This window comes from Tyto alba, unplaced genomic scaffold (assembly GCF_018691265.1).
Source record: "Tyto alba isolate M040663 unplaced genomic scaffold, T.alba_DEE_v4.0 Super-Scaffold_2, whole genome shotgun sequence".
Lineage (NCBI taxonomy): Eukaryota > Metazoa > Chordata > Aves > Strigiformes > Tytonidae > Tyto > Tyto alba.
Window position 1 is genome coordinate 63731132 of NW_024881282.1, and position 17153 is coordinate 63748284.

Genomic DNA, 17153 nt, shown 5'->3' on the forward strand with positions numbered 1-17153 from the left:
ATTAATGTACTAAAACAAGTTCCAGTGAAGAAACTGCTAGAATGAAGATCAGTGAAGAAGGAAAAGGTGTCTCAAACAAAGACATCTGATGGAATTTTTTGCACTCATTGTAAAGTTAGCCATTTTAAATAGGTAATACATACTATACATTAAAATTTAATGAAGATCTTAGCTGGGAACAGTACTCTATCATAGTTTCTCTTGTAAAAGAATGTTGTTACATAGTTCATTATTTACATGTCAGTATTTTTTGGTCTTTGAGCACTCTTGAAAATTTGTACAACCCTGATGACCAACAGTTGTCACCCCTACCACACACAGTTTTGTACTGTTTTGATGATTAGTAATTGTTTTGACGTATTAGACCATATGGTTTGGAACTATAAATGGATTCTAACTTTAGGCCAAGAAGCATAACCTTGCTTATGGATACTCTTTAGCAGTAGTCGAGAACGGTATTTCAAAATGCTTACCTTGGCTACATAGGCTTCAACCCTGTTTCTTGATGATAATGCGTTGGGCTTAGGAAGCTTCCTCCTAGACTTAGACTTCTGTTCAGTGCCAAACTGTTGCCAAGATGTCCCAGTTCAGTTGAATACAGAACTGGACTTGCAGCCAGACCTCCACTGACAATGCTGCTCGTGATTAAAGATTTGCTTCTATGGCGCTCCTGAAGGAGCTTAGCATTGGCTTCTGCTAGTCTCTCATTAGCTCTGAAACATTCAGAAGCATACAAAGAATTATCTTTGGTAGTAACATTTTTGCAAAGTTACCCTCCAGGTCTTTGACTATTATTTGACTTCTGAAAGTAGAAGGGATTAAGAGCATCCAAAGCAAGAACATAATTTGAACCCGGGTTTTTTGGAGAGCCTATTTCTAAGAAGTCACACTACCTGCAAGGAGCAGCAAGGGTTATCAGCACTTAGGACTTCTCAGCATTAGGGCTTCAAAGCAATCTGTGAATGCCATGTGTTTACATAGCTTCTTCTGAGAGCTATGTTACCTGCATAAGAACTCTGCGCTACCCTCCCTTTCCCAAGGAAAGCTCAAGCTTCAGACATGCTGTTAAAATGGAAGGCAGAAGGAATTTTTTTTTTTTTTTTTGCTTCACTGAATTAAATTCTGTTCCCTGAAGGGCCTACTGTTATTCAAGCTGTAAGAGGAGGAGATTGGCAAAAAGGCTGCCTGTTAAAACACAACCAATGCAAAAAATACCCAATGCATGCTATGATCAGTGGTGTTACTGCTGGAACACTAAAGAGAAATGAAGACAGTTCTAATGAAGGGGAAGGGTCTTCAGGTACTTTCCTCACAAATATGCCATTTTATGCTTGCATACATAATGCTGACCAGATGTAGAGGAGAGATTTTAGGAGGAAAATGCATGAGAAAAAAGTAGTATCTTATTACCACTCCAAAAAAGCGTGGACTTACTTTTCCAGTTTATTTGCTAGGCCTCTTCTGATTTTTACTTCCTCCAGATATAGCTCTTTGTACCTTTCCACTTCTGCCTGCGTGGATTCTTTTTGAAAAATACTGTCTTGTTGGGTATTTTTTATCCTGTCCAATTCACATTCAAGATCTTTAATTCTGTGTTTCAGCTGGCTTCTCAGTGAAGCATGGTGACTGGCTCTGATTTGTTCTAATCTGTCCTGGGAGGCTGCCTGCGTCTGAAGCAGATAGTGCACTTTCAACCACCGCAAAGAAAAAGAAAACTCTCTTGGCCAGTCAGTTGCATGTACTAATTTCAAGGGCCTAGCTTTACTCAGTGAGGCAACTGTGCCTCCTCACTACCATCAGCAGTCAAGGCAGAACCCTGGAACCACCATGTTAAAGAATTCTTTTTATTCAAAAAGAACCCTTCTCTTAGCACTATTATTCACCAAAGCTACTTATGAAAGAACACTATGTCTGCAGGACAGGGCATACAGAAAAGGATTCCTCAGAGAAATTATGAGGATCCCTCACCTCCACCCACCCCCCATCTCCCTCCCCTGCAACTTTGGTGACTTTCTTTCTGAGCACTTTCCTCTGTACAGTGACAAAGCAGGACCTGTATGTCTGGCCATGACAACTCTAAATTGCGATACCCATTCAAGGATGAACAGCAAGAACAAGACCAGTGGACAGCGATACATCCCAAGAACTACAAAATGGAAATCTACCTTGGGCAAGCTTTTGATTTAGGGACCTGCAGGCACATTACGTACACAGGAAAGCACTCTTGCCCACCTATATTCCTTTCTCCCACTGCCCTTCAGGAAAGGCAGAAGTATAAAATACTAAAAAATGACGATGCCAACAAAAGTATATAACAGAGACTACAGACACAAGTGAGAAATTCATTTACCTGCAAAAACAGATTCACTTCTTGTAGTTTTTGTCTTATTTCTTGGTCAGCTCGTTCTTCCATCTCTCTTTTATATTGTTCTATTTGGCTGTGATCCACCATGTTAGTCTCCAAACGATATTTGAGGTTAGCCACCTTTTCTTTCAGTTGGCATTTGCTCTTCTCTAGTTTTTCATGGTTCCCACGCATGGTGGACAACTCTTCTCGCAAATCCTGATTTTGTGCTTCTAGCTGCATGCATTTTTTTGACTCTATCTCCAGCTGCTGGGAAAGTTCACCAACCTGTAGGCAGAAAAAAAAAAAAAAAACAAACCAAAACGGGAATGGAGAGGGATCTAAAATTAGTCAATTCTGTGAAAATCAGTAAGGGGATTGGCCACTGAGACTGTATTTGTCATCTGCTGATTCAGTATTAAAACCAAAGTGAAACCAGGTTCTTCTTTTAAAACAAGAAGAGCTTTGACATAATTTTTGATAGAATTCCTCAGGTTCCCATCCTTTCTCAGTTCTTCTGCAGTAAGTCACAGACCAAGAGGTACCAAACTAGCAGCACGTCACCCACAGAGCTAGACTGAAAAGTACTAGGGCTATTCCTCCGTGAGATGCTCACATGGTCATGGGAAATCAAACACACCCCTACCTAGCCACTTTCTGGTTTCATCTGAAGCAACATATATCATGCTTCACAGGAATTTTTACGTGCTGTCACCACAGTCAAAGCTTCATTACAGAACTGACAAGACAAGAAACAGATTCTTTTTTTCCATTACACTGAAACGTTTGTTAATAGTGGTTCAGAACAGAGTGTTTTCAAGCAGTGGTAGAAGATGATGTATTTTCTCTAGGTAAAAGCTGCAGTTTATTTTCAAAATTTTGCAGAAAATATCAGACTTTATATAGGTCCCAATGGTCAACTACAGCTCTGTCCTCCTCTTCCCCCTTCAGAAACATACCTTTTCTATACCTATTGAACACAAAACATGATGTCCTGTCTTTTATTAAAAAAAAAGTGGAGGAAACTAGCATAATAAACACGTGAAAGTCTCCAACAGAAAGAATAAACTTTAGACTTATTTAAAACCACCTAAATGTAATGCACTTCCCTGTCATTCAAAATAACTCTTACAACAGAAACACAAAAACGCTACTAACTTTTGGACTGAAAATGAGCCACTGCAAAGGCAGTTTACTCATTCTACAGTACCTTCTAATATGAACATAGTTCTGAAACATGGCTGCTTTAGCAACAAATCTGAGTAACGAGCAGAGAAGTAGATGAAAGGTTACACACTACTGAAGAGCCAGAGCAACCTCAAAGGCACTTCTGGGAACTCTCCTTCTGGGTCCTCATGACAAGGGAAGGATGGGCTGAGACAGTTATTAGTGAGCAGTAAGTAACAGAAATTTTTCTGCATCAGCTCACTGCGTCATGCCCTGGGAAGCAACGACACCATTTAAAAGAGCAAAATCTGAACTGTCTTTTGCTCATCTTGTGCCCAAGATGGGGCTCAAGGGGTGATCTTTGGCAAAGCCAACTTCATCCAGTTGTTCCAAATTATGGTGGTGTGTCCTGGGTTGAGTGAGAGGTGGAGTTTTTTGGTGGCAGGGGAGGGGGCTATCGGGGCAGCCCCCTGTGAGAAGCTTCTTGAAGCTCCCCCAGTTCCAAGCCAGCTCCACTTCTGTTTGGGAAATTGAGCCCATCAGCTGCGCCTCTGCGATAACGTATTTAAGAAGGGACGTGGTGACGGGCAGTGGGACTTGTGAGGAGGAGTCGCTGCAGCTGCATGAACACCAAGGTCAGTGGAGGAATGGAGGAAGAAAGGAGGGGGGAGGTGTGCCGGAGCAGAGACCCCCCTGTATCCTGTGGTGAGACGGCAGGGCGGCCCCCCCTGCCACCCATGAAGATCTACGGTGGAGCAGACATTGATTTACGGCCTGTGGCTTCTGCATGCCTGATCAAGGTTCTGTGCCCGAAGAAGGCCGGGGTCTCATGGAAAAAGGTAGCCCTGCTGCTGTAATTCAGCACTGGGAGGATTGCAGCATGTGGGGGTGTCCCACGCCGGAGCAGCTCGGGAAGGGCTGCAGCCGTGGGAGGGAATCCAGTCGGAGGAAGTTAGTGACCCATGACGGAGCAGTGTGGGGAACACTGCGGCCCATGGGAGGAATTCAAGTTGGAGAAAGTTTGTGGAGGACTGTCTCTTGTGAGAGGGGGACCACGATGGAGCAGGAGGAACAAGTTCCAGACACTCCCCTCACCGAACATGAAGGAAGTGGCAGCACTGACTGCACCCCCCATTCCCTGCCCCTGCGCCACTGGGGGAGGAGGTAGAGATATCGGGAGCAGAGCTGAGCCCGGGAAGAAGGGAGGGGTGGGGGGAAGGTGTTCTCAAGATGTGGCAATGCTTCTCACTGTCCTACTCTGTTATGTGTTGTTAGTGTCTGTAATAAATGTATGTTCTTTTTTTTCTTCCCCTAACGAGTCTGCCTTTTGCTCATGATCATAAAGAGGGATTTTTCCCCATCCCAGTCCTATCTCGAACCCCAAGCCTGGCTCTCTGTCCCTTCTCATTGCCGGAGGGGAAGGGAGAGAGAGCTGCTGCATTGTGGTTGGCTGCCAACCAGGCCTAAACCACGACACGGTGTTACGTCCCTCTCTTCCAGAGAAGGAATTAATCTGTTGGACCTAGAAGATGCTGCTATAGCCTCAAGCTGCAGCCAGGCCCGTGCCAGGCCACACTGCTGTCAGCCCTGACCCTCACTGCATGGACATGATGTCCTGGTTGAACTGCAGACCTGCCCATCCCTATGGATCCTCACGCTTAGCTGACCCTGCTTACTGTCACTGGACTTGTTCTGCTGCTCTTGGTGACGGCCTGTGGGACTGCTCCCTGTCCCGTGAGGTCACGGGCCCTGCCAGCCTTGCTGTGACTCTCAGCTCGCTCTTCCTCTACAGGACAGCTTGCCCCTGAACTGCTCTTACAGATACTGCTTTGCACATAAAATTTTCATCTTTACCCATAAAGATAACTACATCAGTATTAATTATAGTCAACTACTATTGTAACAGTAGAAGGAACATCAAGAAAAGTCAATCAATTCCAAAATATAACCAAGAAAAAAAAAAAAAACAAACACAACATGAAAAGAGGTATAGGGAAAGAGTAACACACGTTTCAAAAGAAAAACCACCACTACCAAAAAACTTCAAACAAACTAGTGCTCACCTTTGTTCTTAACCTATCAACTTCATTGACCATTTCAGAATACCTGTTCTTCATTTCTCCCTGCAAATTAAGCTGGGACTCTCTCTCCTCATATACCCTTAGTTTCTTCATAGCTCTGCTCAGAAGCCTCTTCAACCTGCACAGTAAATTAGTCAAGAAATCAATGAAGCAAAAGAACAACTGGCCTTTTTCACATACCCTCATGTAAAGAGCTCAAACACAGCTTGCTTCATCTTTAATGTGTTTGACACATGAGGAATTACTGAGAAAAAACAGCATTCCTGTGCCACAAGTCACTTGGAGGGTTCAAATTTCACCTGAAAAGAGGAATAAAAGCCTTCCTTCCCTTCCAGGAAAACTGCAGGGCAATCTGCATTTGCAGTTTTTTGTCAACTGTTGAAAACTATAGGCATGTGTACAGAAGCACCTTGCAAGAACTAACACAGGGCTTGAATTTGCTCACAGTTAGGTACACCTATTTTTATGTTAAAGTTCAATAAAGCTTGACTTCTACTCAGGGAAACCTCTTCACCATACTAAAAAGCCATACCTCTTACAGTCTTTCTGCAGTTCGATGTTTCTTTTCATTTCTTGGTCCAGGCGCAGTTCGACTGGGCGTTTCAACTCTACCAGCTTCTTCACTTTCTTTCTTCCATTCTCACACTTTCAAAATAGAAAAGATACATGACACACAGAGCATAGGAACAGTATCTCCATATAATGTGTGCATCTAGCATTCTCCACAGAGAAGCTGCGGTGTGTCTTTCTCTGTTAGCCAAGTTCCACAAAATGCCAAGGGACAGAATTCCTGAGAACATTTAAATCACTTGAGGTTTCATATCAAACAGGCCAATACCTAACAACAGAAACAGATGCCCCCACTGAAGCAAAGGCCACATTCTTCTAATGCTTCAAGGCAGAAAGGTGGAGAATATGCTGGAGAACACTTTTGGGAGCTCCTCTGCTCGTAACAGGGATTATGTAGGTATGCACATCACAGGAGAGTGTAAGTCAATTTAAAGCTTTCATGGGATCTTCAACAACCAGCAGGCAGGAGCTTGCGGAAGAATTTGATTTTTTTGAATTCTTCAGTGTTTTATTTTCCTTTGCCATTACCTCCATCTCTTTTTTGTGGGTATTCATTCACATGTTGTTCTTCCTCTTGCTGTTTTCTCAGCCAAAGCAAAGGAGAGCTGGCAGCTCGTTTGACTTTATACTTCAATTTTTCCTCTGTGAAAAAGGAGAAAAGGAAAAGACTGCCCCTTGGAAACTGGCAGCCATTTCTCCTTTCCCAAGAGCTAGTTCATTTGGTCAGAACTCCTTCAGTACGTTTTTCTGCAAGGCTTTTAAGCTTCTGCTACCCTGAAAACATGCAGCGGCTCCTCCAGACATTGCACTGGAAACATGAAGCATTTTAACCCAGTCCAGAAACCACAGGGTCAGAAGATGACCAGAAAGAATCCAAGGAAAGCACTGGGAAACTGCAGCCTTGCTCCGTGTGCTCAACTGATAGCAAGCCACACTGGGAACTCTTCCCAGCTGAACCACTCCAGAATTTACACAAGGATACCTAGCTAGCTTTTATTCACTTCATGGATGATCCCCAAATCACAAGATCCTCAAGACTGAACAGCAGGGGTAACAGAAGAAGCTGAGGATGTAAGAACTCGACAAAAAGGTAGACACTGTTCTCCTGGGTATTGGCTGGGTGTCTGGAGAATTTTCTGGACTTACCTGTTTCAAGAGCTCAGCCTTTTCCCTGTCAAGCTGAGCAACACGCTCTTCAAGGTGGGATCTTGACTTCAATTGCTCTTCCCTCATGCTATGCAAGTCCTTTGATGTCAGAGTCAGCACGTTCTGCTTTTGCATCTGTGAAAGCAACCATGGCAAAAGAAAAAACTACAGTGACCAGAAAGACAATGCTGCAATAGAAAGCGGAAACTGAAATGGAAACAGGCCTAAGCTCTCCCCTCCCCGTCCAAGATCTGTGGATAAGGTTAATGCGGAGTGTAATACACACCTCAGGAAACATGACTGAGAACAGCAATTGAAGCTGGTGGACAGAATGAACACCCTCGAAGCAACAAGGTTGCAACTTTGGGGGATAAGATGCACACGTACACACAGTCACCTTACAACCTTCTTCTAGAGTTCCTCTGAAGTTCATAATGATACATACCTTATAATATAATAATTCCTCTAACGCCTACCACAGAAAATACCCTACCTTCATGGCCTTTGTAACAACTGCACATGTCCTGAGAGCAAGGAAATGTTTTCAAATCGGCAGTGTTATTTATCCTTCTACCCAGAGGGACAAAGACTTGACTAACAGATATAATTGAGTGGAACAAAACTTGCTGACTTTGCTCAAGTATAAAGAATGCAAGATGACTAGATGCTTTTAGTGTCATTCTGTACAGATCTACAAAATGTCATGAAAACATGAGCACAAAAGCTTAGATAAAAAGTCCTCACCTCGGGGTGTATAACTTTCTCAAGTGTCCTTATAGAGTAGGTGAAACACTGGGTCTGATGAGAGAAGCTAACATGGTCTCAAGGGAAGCTGTGACAAAACTGCAAAGCTAACATGGATTTCCCAAGTCCAGTCTCCTCTCTCAGCTTTCAACTACAGATCCCCCTCCTGCCCACAGCACCAATCCTATCCATCATGTGCCATGGTTTAACTCCAGTAGGCAGCTAAGCACCACACAGCCACTTGCTCACTCCCCCCTGCTGGGATGGGTAAAGAAATCATCAAGCAAATCATGCTGATGAACACAAGTATCTTGCACACCACAACACAAATACAAAATACAGCTGCAGGGCAATGAGGAAATTTATAGCCTTTTCCCCTTAGGGTGCCTTGCCCTAAAACCAGAAAGATATTTGTCAGCTGAACTACACCTACACAGCCCACCTGATCTTTTCATCAATTACCTTCACACAAAAAATTCAAAGACTAAAACAGTCATTCACAGAAGCCAGTTATGTACCTGCTGCTGGTGGTCCTCTGCAGCTGCTTGTGTTGTTCGTAAGCCAGTTATCAAGTCTTCCAGGCGGTTATAAACCTACAGAAGCATTAAGAGAAGCAAGAAGACACACTATGACTTTCCAGACTGAAGTTTACACCTCATTACCAAAAATAAGTATTACATACGCTTCTTCATTCCTATAGTATTTATAGCCAGCACTGATGTTCAAAATGGCCTTAGTTTGATGCCAACGTAAAATTGTTAGCAATCATCACCTCTGCCATTTGCTTCAGGGAGAGAGAACACCATGTGGGATATAAAGAATCCGCAATGTAAACGGGCAGGAGTAGCTTTTCTCATTCACAGTACATGTGAAAATCATGCCCTATTAACCAAAAGCGAAGGACCAGCATTGTGTCTACCTTCCTTCTTCTCTTATCAGTACATCACAAAGTTCCACTTTCATATGTAGTTATTTTCCGAATCTCTTCAACACCAATTAACAAATAGAGTTATAACAAGCACCCTAGTTCACTAGTTCTAATACAAAAATAATTTGCTTTACACCGGCCACAGATGAAAGCACCTTATCTGAGCTAAAATTCACCACGGCGTAGATAGGCAGTGGAAATTCCAAGGCTCACACTGAGTTCTTCAAATGATACTATATGCATTCCTCTTCGTTCCATCAAAACAAACACACACCAAGTGGCCAAAGGAAAAGCAATTCTGCATCGCAAAAGCTCTGTGGAGTTTTCATTCCAGTCTGAGGATGCCAGTTAGGCCTCCGACGTGAAGCACTTGGCATCAATATCCCCTGTGGGATTTCTACACGTTAGCTTGATGAATACCTTTAATGATATACATTGCAACAAGTGTCTGAAGCAGCATCTGATGTCATGATGGGTCTAAAGAAGACAAGAGTTACACCAGCATCTGAGTGTCAAATCCCTATCTTTTGGAGTGTTGAGTAGGACTTGCTATAGTAGTGTGGGAGAACTCTGAAAACCAGAAACTAACCAGGCTGACGCCTGAGCAGACTCTATTCAGGAGAACGCAGGAACTGAGTTCCCCTAGGCTCTCCAGGACAACCTCATCTTACCATGCCCCTACAGAAATACATAACCAGGCGCACAAGAAGGGAAGTTCATGATCAGCTTACTGAGGCAGAAGCTTGCAGGTCTCTCTGAAGGGCTTCAATCCTATTGCTCTGTTGCTGGACTGTGGCTTCCAGTCTGGCATTTTCAATTTCGAGGCTTAAAAAGAAATACAGGTCTTATTACAGAAATCTACCAGAGCACCAGTTCTGAAAGAACAGTGTGGAGTAACATAATCTCAGACAACAGCATCCGTCAGAATCGGGTATTAACTTGCTGCAATGCACCAAGCCTATCCTGTTGTTATCACACAATCCCAGAAAGCAACAGACACCTTGCTTCAAGGTGTTACTCTCTTACCGTTGCACGTGCTCTTCCAGTTGTTTTATAGTGGTATTAGTCCCAGAAGATGCCAATAGGAGGTCCTGCAGTTTCTGGGAAGAAGCTATGACTTCTCTTTCCTTATTATCTAAGCTGGCCTTCAAGTCGTGAACACGATGCTCAGACTGAAGATGCTGTTCTTCCAACTCCCGCAACTGTAAAATTACAGTAAGAATCCACAGTCATCAGGTGAGCTTTTCTAGAGAGGAGTCACCTGCTGCTGAAGAACTCAAGTGCTGCATATATCTGTGCATACCCTCTACCCAAAGAAGGGTAATCATTGCAAGTACATTCCAACCTTCACTTCTACTTGCAGATGAACATAAACTGTGCTACTACATCATCTTTTATACTGGCCTCTCCCATTCCTCCACTGATCTCCTACAGCACTGTTCTAAGCACTGACACTGCCCCTCCTACCCTTTCAGTGTCTCGTGACACTCTTTGTATCCATATGTTTGCTTCCCCATGGAAGTATGAATTAAAAACCTCACCTTTCTTCTAAAGTGACTTCACAACACCTCAGAGAAAGAGATGAAGAGGATTTCTATTTCAGAACTCCGAGGCCTCTATACCTCAGTTTTCACAAGAATACTTCAAAAGGTGCTCCTCAATTCACTTGCAAGAAGGCCACTTAATAATGGCAAATAACACCAGGACCAAAGAAAGGGGAAAATAGGTGCCGAGATACTGCCTTAACTTCCTTAGATCTCTCTGCTACTGGCTCCCAGAATAGTTTTGTCCTTTTTCACGATGTACAGGAAGAAACAGCAACTCGCAAGTTTATTCCTACTGACAGGCTTTCCATACTTCAGTTTCAACCCTGTCCAACTCCTTTTGCAGGCGCAGCTTGTCTTCCTCCAGCTCACTGTTGTAGTTCTCAGTAGTTTCCAGTAAAGCCTCTGACACAGATTGCTTTTTAAGAGCATTGAGAAGCTCCTGCTGCAGCTGTGTGATCCTGTCCTAAAGAAATGTTGATAGGCGAGAACAAAGAATTGAGTAAGAACATGAGAATACAACCTCTGATTTTATGTCTAGGCTACGTAATTAGGTCAGTCTTCAGAAAGAATTCAAAGATAAGAAATGTTGCCTGCCACCAGCAGGCACCTTCAAAACTAATGACTTCTCTCCACCTTTCTCAGCTGAGCACCTCCATGCTACCAGGAGGAAGCAGGGGAAACTTCACTGCTTCTAGGCTATACTAGAAATGAAACTCACAGACCAGTTGCTATAAGACTCAGGTCACTAGCTTGACTTGCCTTTGTCCCAGTCCTTAATCAACAGCTGGCCTAGAGCACAAGTATTTCTAGGGCCTCCAGTTACAAATGTGTGTAATTTGGCAGCAGAAGAGGTCAATGAGCTCAGAGGTAAATAAGCCCAAAGGCAAGCAAACAAAGGGGGACCCCACAGCATCCCTCACAAAGTACCTCGAAATGTCTGGGAGATCTGGCACCTTCTTCCTGGGCTGCATCTCCCGCTGGCAGGGCAACTACAAAAGAGGGAAGAAGTGACACACTGTCAGCGTTTACCTCACTGTGCTTTCCCCCATCATCCAAAAGACAAGGAATGGTTCTGCTACAGGCCATAGCAATTCTCCTCATCAGCTCTTCTACAGCTAAGGAGCCTACCTGCCCTGTCCTGAGCAAGGGCAGCCCAGGTTGAGTCAGCAGTCCTCACAGGGCAGGAGCTGCAGAGAAATGCATTGTCTTCTGCACTAGCTGCAGAAGATTCTTCTGTATTTACGCTGTCCATATCTTCTAGCAGTAGCTTACTGAGGATATATACAGAAAGAGAGAAAAGAGAGTTGGTAAAAACAGCCACATCTTTGCATACACACTTGACTAGGACAGCAACAACCATTCCTTACCCACCCTCTCCATTTTCATTTTCAACTGGGAAATGATAGCGCACCCCCCACCACCTTATTCTTGCACTGCTATTACATGAGAAAATATTCGCTGCAGGCATGTTTGTTCTCTAGATGCACACTGGTATCTGTGAAGCACTTCAGCCCCGCTGGCTCCCATCTGATCTGATTAACAACCTCTCCATAGGGAGCACTACAAAAATTAACAAGCCCTCTGGCAGATTTCCATCTAACTGCAAGGGTGCTACATCCTCATGACACTACATTAATGCTGCAAGTATGCATATCAAGCCAGCAAATGCGACACAGTAGGCTGGGGGTCCTGAGAGAGACCTCTTTCAGGTTTGCTTTTTAACTGAAATTTAAAACCTCCCAGCAACAACAAAAAAAACCACTCGCTCAGACAAGGCTTCTGTGAAAAACAATGCATTGATGCAACATTTATGCTGGGGCAGAACACTGGAGGAGTAAGGAATGAAGGCCTTTCTTCCTAGAGTAATGCCCATCAAACATGCTTTATTCCTAAAGCTCTTTAGATATCAGAGTTTACCCAGGTGCCCTTCTCTCCAGCTTCCTGCCGATACAGGATACCAGAACGGGGCAAGGGGAGAAGAAATTCAGTGAGTGTTCAGTGACAAGTGGTTTTGGGCAGATGTATATGGGCAAGACAAGGCATGATCCTAGGGGTACCTCAGAAGCCGCCCTGCCAGAGACCCCCTACGAGAGTGGTTGAATTATTAAAAGTACAGCTTAAAGTCTATTCAAGTTTACTATCTGTGTGAAGCCGCTTTGGTATGCCTCCGTAACAACCAGTCACACAGCGAAGTCCTTCCATACGGCTGCTTCTTTTCCAAAGCTCATTCCCATGCCTCTCATCAATCACACCTGCAGACAGCTAAGGAGACCTACATGTCATTTTGACAAACCCCTCACCTTTCACACTGATCTTGAGCACACCTGTCAGCTCCTTTTTTTTGAAGAAGCTCTACCATCTCCTCATGATGTTTGGAAACAGCAAGGTTAAGGGGGGTATGTCCCTCCTGAAAGGATAAATAATCCAAGTTAGAAAAACACAGACAAGTTCAATGCCTTTTGAAAAGAGCAGCTTTACGGCAACGCCAAGAGCAGCTTTACCGAAATGCCAAGGTTACCTGGTTCTGAGCATCCATATGGGCATTATGCTCAAGTAACAGCCCTGCTACAGCTGTGTTAGGAGATAGGACAGCCAGGTGAAGGGCAGTGTTGCCATCAGCATCTACCAGATTTGGATCAGCACCATGCTCTAGCAGAACAGCCACACATTCTTCTTGCTGGCACTGTACTGCCTAGGAGCAACACACAAAACGGAAAACACTGCGGACGTTTGTGTTCCACTCACTCACAACTCACCCAGCTTCTGAACGCTGGGAATGAAGAGCGTCTTCAAAGATTAGCAAGCATTTGCCTATTGCATGCTGATTAGAAGATGCATGTTTCTACACAGGTCTGTGTAAAGAATCCTGCCAGCCACCTCCCATTTAATGCACTGTCGATAAGCCCTGCTTACAAGAGCAGAACATGGTCCACATACCTTCATCAGTGGTGATCTCTTGAAATTGTCGGCAAGGTTCAGCTGGCAGTTCTCTTGTATGAGAAATCTAACGACATCCACGTGGCCGTTTGCACAAGCGAGATGCAGAGGTGTCCTAAAAATTAAGCATACAAGCTTAACACAGATGGATAATGACAGAACCAAAGCTGTGTCACCACCCAGCGCTGGGGACCCTGCCCAGACCCTGCTCCTCCTGCTTGCTGCTGCTGCTGCAATCCTGCACCGAGCACCCACAGGGCAAAGAGAACTAGTGATGCCCGAGCAGCTGCAAAACCACCCAGCAGGGAGACCACACTGAAGTGCCAGGTCAGCCTCACGCACTTCCAGCAGCACTCGAGCCCACCCTGCAGCTACAAGCCAGGAAGAGCTCTAGAGTTCACACTCCCAGGGCACAGGGCAAATCTTGATTTTCAGGCCATTAGCTTGAACGGGATCCTGCACAAAGCCTGAAGGGCGGACACTTGCACGTGTGCACCCAAAACCTGCCTGGGGTGTGTGTGGGGGGTTAGTTGCACCATGCTGATGCTCCCGTGGGATCAGTAGGCTCTGCGTTGTAACACACTCCCTTTGCTTGAGAAAGGGCTGCTGAGGACTAGCAGGGCTTGGCTCAGAAGCTCCTGCAGCAACGCGTGCGAGGAGCAGCCAAGGTGTCCCATCAGCAGCCCACAGCCCCTCACCGCTTCTCCTTGTCTCGCTTGTCGATGCCAACACTCTTCACCCACCAGCGCCAGCGCCTCAGCCAGGTCAGGTCACCACGGGCAGCCCTGCGGTGCAGCCTGCCCAGGTCCTTCTCCTGGAGCTTGTAGGCAGCGGCGGCGGTGGCGGCAGCGCGGGGCTGCCCAGAAGGGCTGCAGGAGGGCAACTTCTGCCGCTGCTTAATGAACAGCCCCAAGACCCTCTGCATGCTGCGGAGCATGCTGCAGCGCCAGCGTGGCCCCGCTGGGAGCAACTGGTAGCACCCTGCTGCGCCCTGGGATGGGGCGAGGACAAGGGCAAGGGCTAGACGAGGAGGGGGAGGTTGAAGACCAGGACGAGGAGTAGGATGAGGGCGAGGAGGAGGATGAGGACAAGGAGTAGGACAAGGGTGAGGACAAGGAGAACGACAAGGATGAGGAGGAGGAGGTCGAGGACCAGGATGAGGAGTAGGATGAGGGTGAGGCGGAGGACAAGGACAAGGCTGAGGACGAGGACAAGGAGGAGAACGCAGATGAGGATGAGGACAAGGAGTAGGACAAGGATGAGGACGAGGACAAGGAGGAGAACGCGGATGAGGAGGAGGACAAGGAGTAGGACAAGGATGAGGACGAGGACAAGGAGGAGAACGCGGATGAGGAGGAGGACAAGGAGTAGGACAAGGATGAGGACGAGGACAAGGAGGAGAACGCGGATGAGGAGGAGGACAAGGAGTAGGACAAGGATGAGGACGAGGACAAGGAGGAGAACGCGGATGAGGAGGAGGACAAGGAGTAGGACAAGGATGAGGACGAGGACAAGGAGGAGAACGCGGATGAGGAGGAGGAGGTGGAGAAGGACGAGGAGGAGGATGAGGATGAGGACGAAGAGGATGAGGATGAGAACGAAGAGGAGGAGGAGAGGCAGAAGGGACACGCGCTGGCCCCCAACAGCCGCCACACCGGTGCTCCCGCCGCGGCCGCCACAGCTCTGAGGCGACAGCAGCGCGTCCGGTGTCCCGGCAGCGGGGACGCCTGCGGACGTCACACCCGGCGGGGCGGCGCCGCCGTGCGGCCGGGCGGGGGCGGGCGGGGGCGCAGCGGAGGCCTGCGAGGGCTCCCGGGGGCCCCGGCGGGAGCGGGCTCTGCCCCCGCCACAGGCTGCCCCCGGGCGGGGGCTCGGGCTGCTCCTGCCCGGCCGAAGGCTGGGGCGGGCGCCGGAGCGGCTCTGGCCTCACCCGCTCCCTCGGCGGGTTCTTCCCTCAGCGCGCGGCCAGGGCGCCTCAAGACACGCGTCCCTGCAGTGAGGCGGGAGGTGGGGTCGGCGCCCCGCTCGAGCAAGCTGAGGGGCCGTGGGAGCTCCCAGTAGATGCCCAGGGATCGCTCCCAGCCTGCCGTGCTGGAGCGCTGGAACGATCTGCTTGCCTCCAAGGGAAAGGAGGCCTGGATGGCCTGCAGCGTGGTGAAAACCAAGGGCCCCACGTCGCTGTGCTAGTGGCTGCTGCTCACCCTCTGCACAGTCACGGAGTGGCTAAGCTCCTCTGGGCCAAGTCCTCTGCTTGAGCAGGGTCACCTAGAGCCAGGTGTTCAGGTCCGTGTCCAGCCAGCTTTTGCGTGTCTCCACAAACCTTCCCGGGCAACCTATGTCAGTGCTCTGTCACTCTCACAGTAAAACTGTTTCCTGATGTTCAGGGGGAACCTGCCATGTTCCAGTTTGTGTCCATCTCCTCCCCTGACTGCCATGGCCTCTCAGATCATCAAGCTTGTCCACACAGTGACACTGGAGATGGACTTCAAAGTGAAGGAATTGACTGGACTTCTCTTTACTCCCTCAGCCTCCACTCCATTTTAACTGCTATCAACTCTTGTTATGCCAGATGCAAACGCTGAATTTCTGTTCTGCTGCTCCACCAGCCAAGAACTTCCAAGAACAAGTCATGTCCGAGTTTATCACAATGACAAAACAAGGTCAGGGCCAAGACATTCCACACGTGCTTTCTCTGTGGAAAAACGCTAGAAAGTACCAAAAGCTGAACTTCTCTTTGACCACTCTGATGCAGGACAGAGAAATTCTTAACACCTTTCCCTTTGCGGGCGACAAATTGGTCAGCTTCCCATGGGATCAAAACCTGTGGGGTTTGCCAGTGTGTCGTGGCTACCAGAAGCTCACCCACTACCTCTGCCCAGACCACAAGACAGATTGCTCTAAAATACAGGAAGAGTCTGGGAACTGATTATTATCACTACATCAACTCTAGTCCATGGTCCTAACACAGTTGTGCTTCAAGCCTCCCTGGAGGACACAGATGCATGCTGGCCATTTGCCTGGCATCCAGGACAGGCTGTAGGTGCAACTGTGAGCAAAGCTGAAGTGAGCAGAGGAGAGCTGTCACTCAGATTTACAGCCTTGCTTCTCTCTGACCCTCAGAGATGTCTGCATGACTGGTTTTCACTCAGACCAAGGACAGAGAGAGAGGTCTTGACTGCCTGCCTAGGCTTAATAAAGCCTGAATAAGCCTTCAAGAATATGACTCCTCATCTATACCAGCTAGGCCCAGAGAACACAAATTCTGTGAGAAAACACTGCAGTTCTCCTAAAATATCATGACAGTTCTAGCAGCCATCACCATTTTGCAGCAATCAGACGGGTCCTCATCTGTACCACATGCAAGCAGAGGGAATAAGAGTGTTCAGACATGTGAACAGGGGATGGGAGAGGCAAAGTCAGCAGGGGGAACAGAATAAAACAAAGACACATACTAGATTCCACAGTTTCTTAAGTACCAGGTTGAAACAAAATACTTGGAATTAAATGCAGGGTGTTAGCAGCACAAAACTGTTGACTTCCTGCCACCGTGGTGGCCATGGCTGCTCTTCCTCACTGCCTGGCAACTGCAGTTCCTGAATTAGTAGGTGGAAGGCAAATGTTTCGTCTCAGTATAACCACTCCTTGTTTTCTGGAACTGGGACTTCTCTGCTCCAGCATCTTCCAATCGG

General features: G+C 46.8%; 1 protein-coding gene across 1 annotated transcript; it reads right to left on the reverse strand.

Annotated features, from left to right (window-relative positions):
• Positions 1-478: 478 nt before the first annotated feature.
• On the reverse strand, positions 479-16095 carry ANKRD7 (ankyrin repeat domain 7). The gene is made up of 17 exons (XM_042793336.1): positions 16042-16095; positions 14163-14662; positions 13465-13579; positions 13046-13219; positions 12828-12934; positions 11656-11798; positions 11455-11516; positions 10838-10990; positions 10007-10182; positions 9712-9805; positions 8571-8645; positions 7309-7443; positions 6125-6237; positions 5575-5710; positions 2351-2632; positions 1435-1670; positions 479-713 (listed from the first exon to the last, which is right to left on the reverse strand). The coding sequence occupies exons 1-17, from the start codon at positions 16093-16095 to the stop codon at positions 479-481; spliced, it is 2790 nt and encodes a 929-aa protein (XP_042649270.1).
• Positions 16096-17153: the final 1058 nt, after the last annotated feature.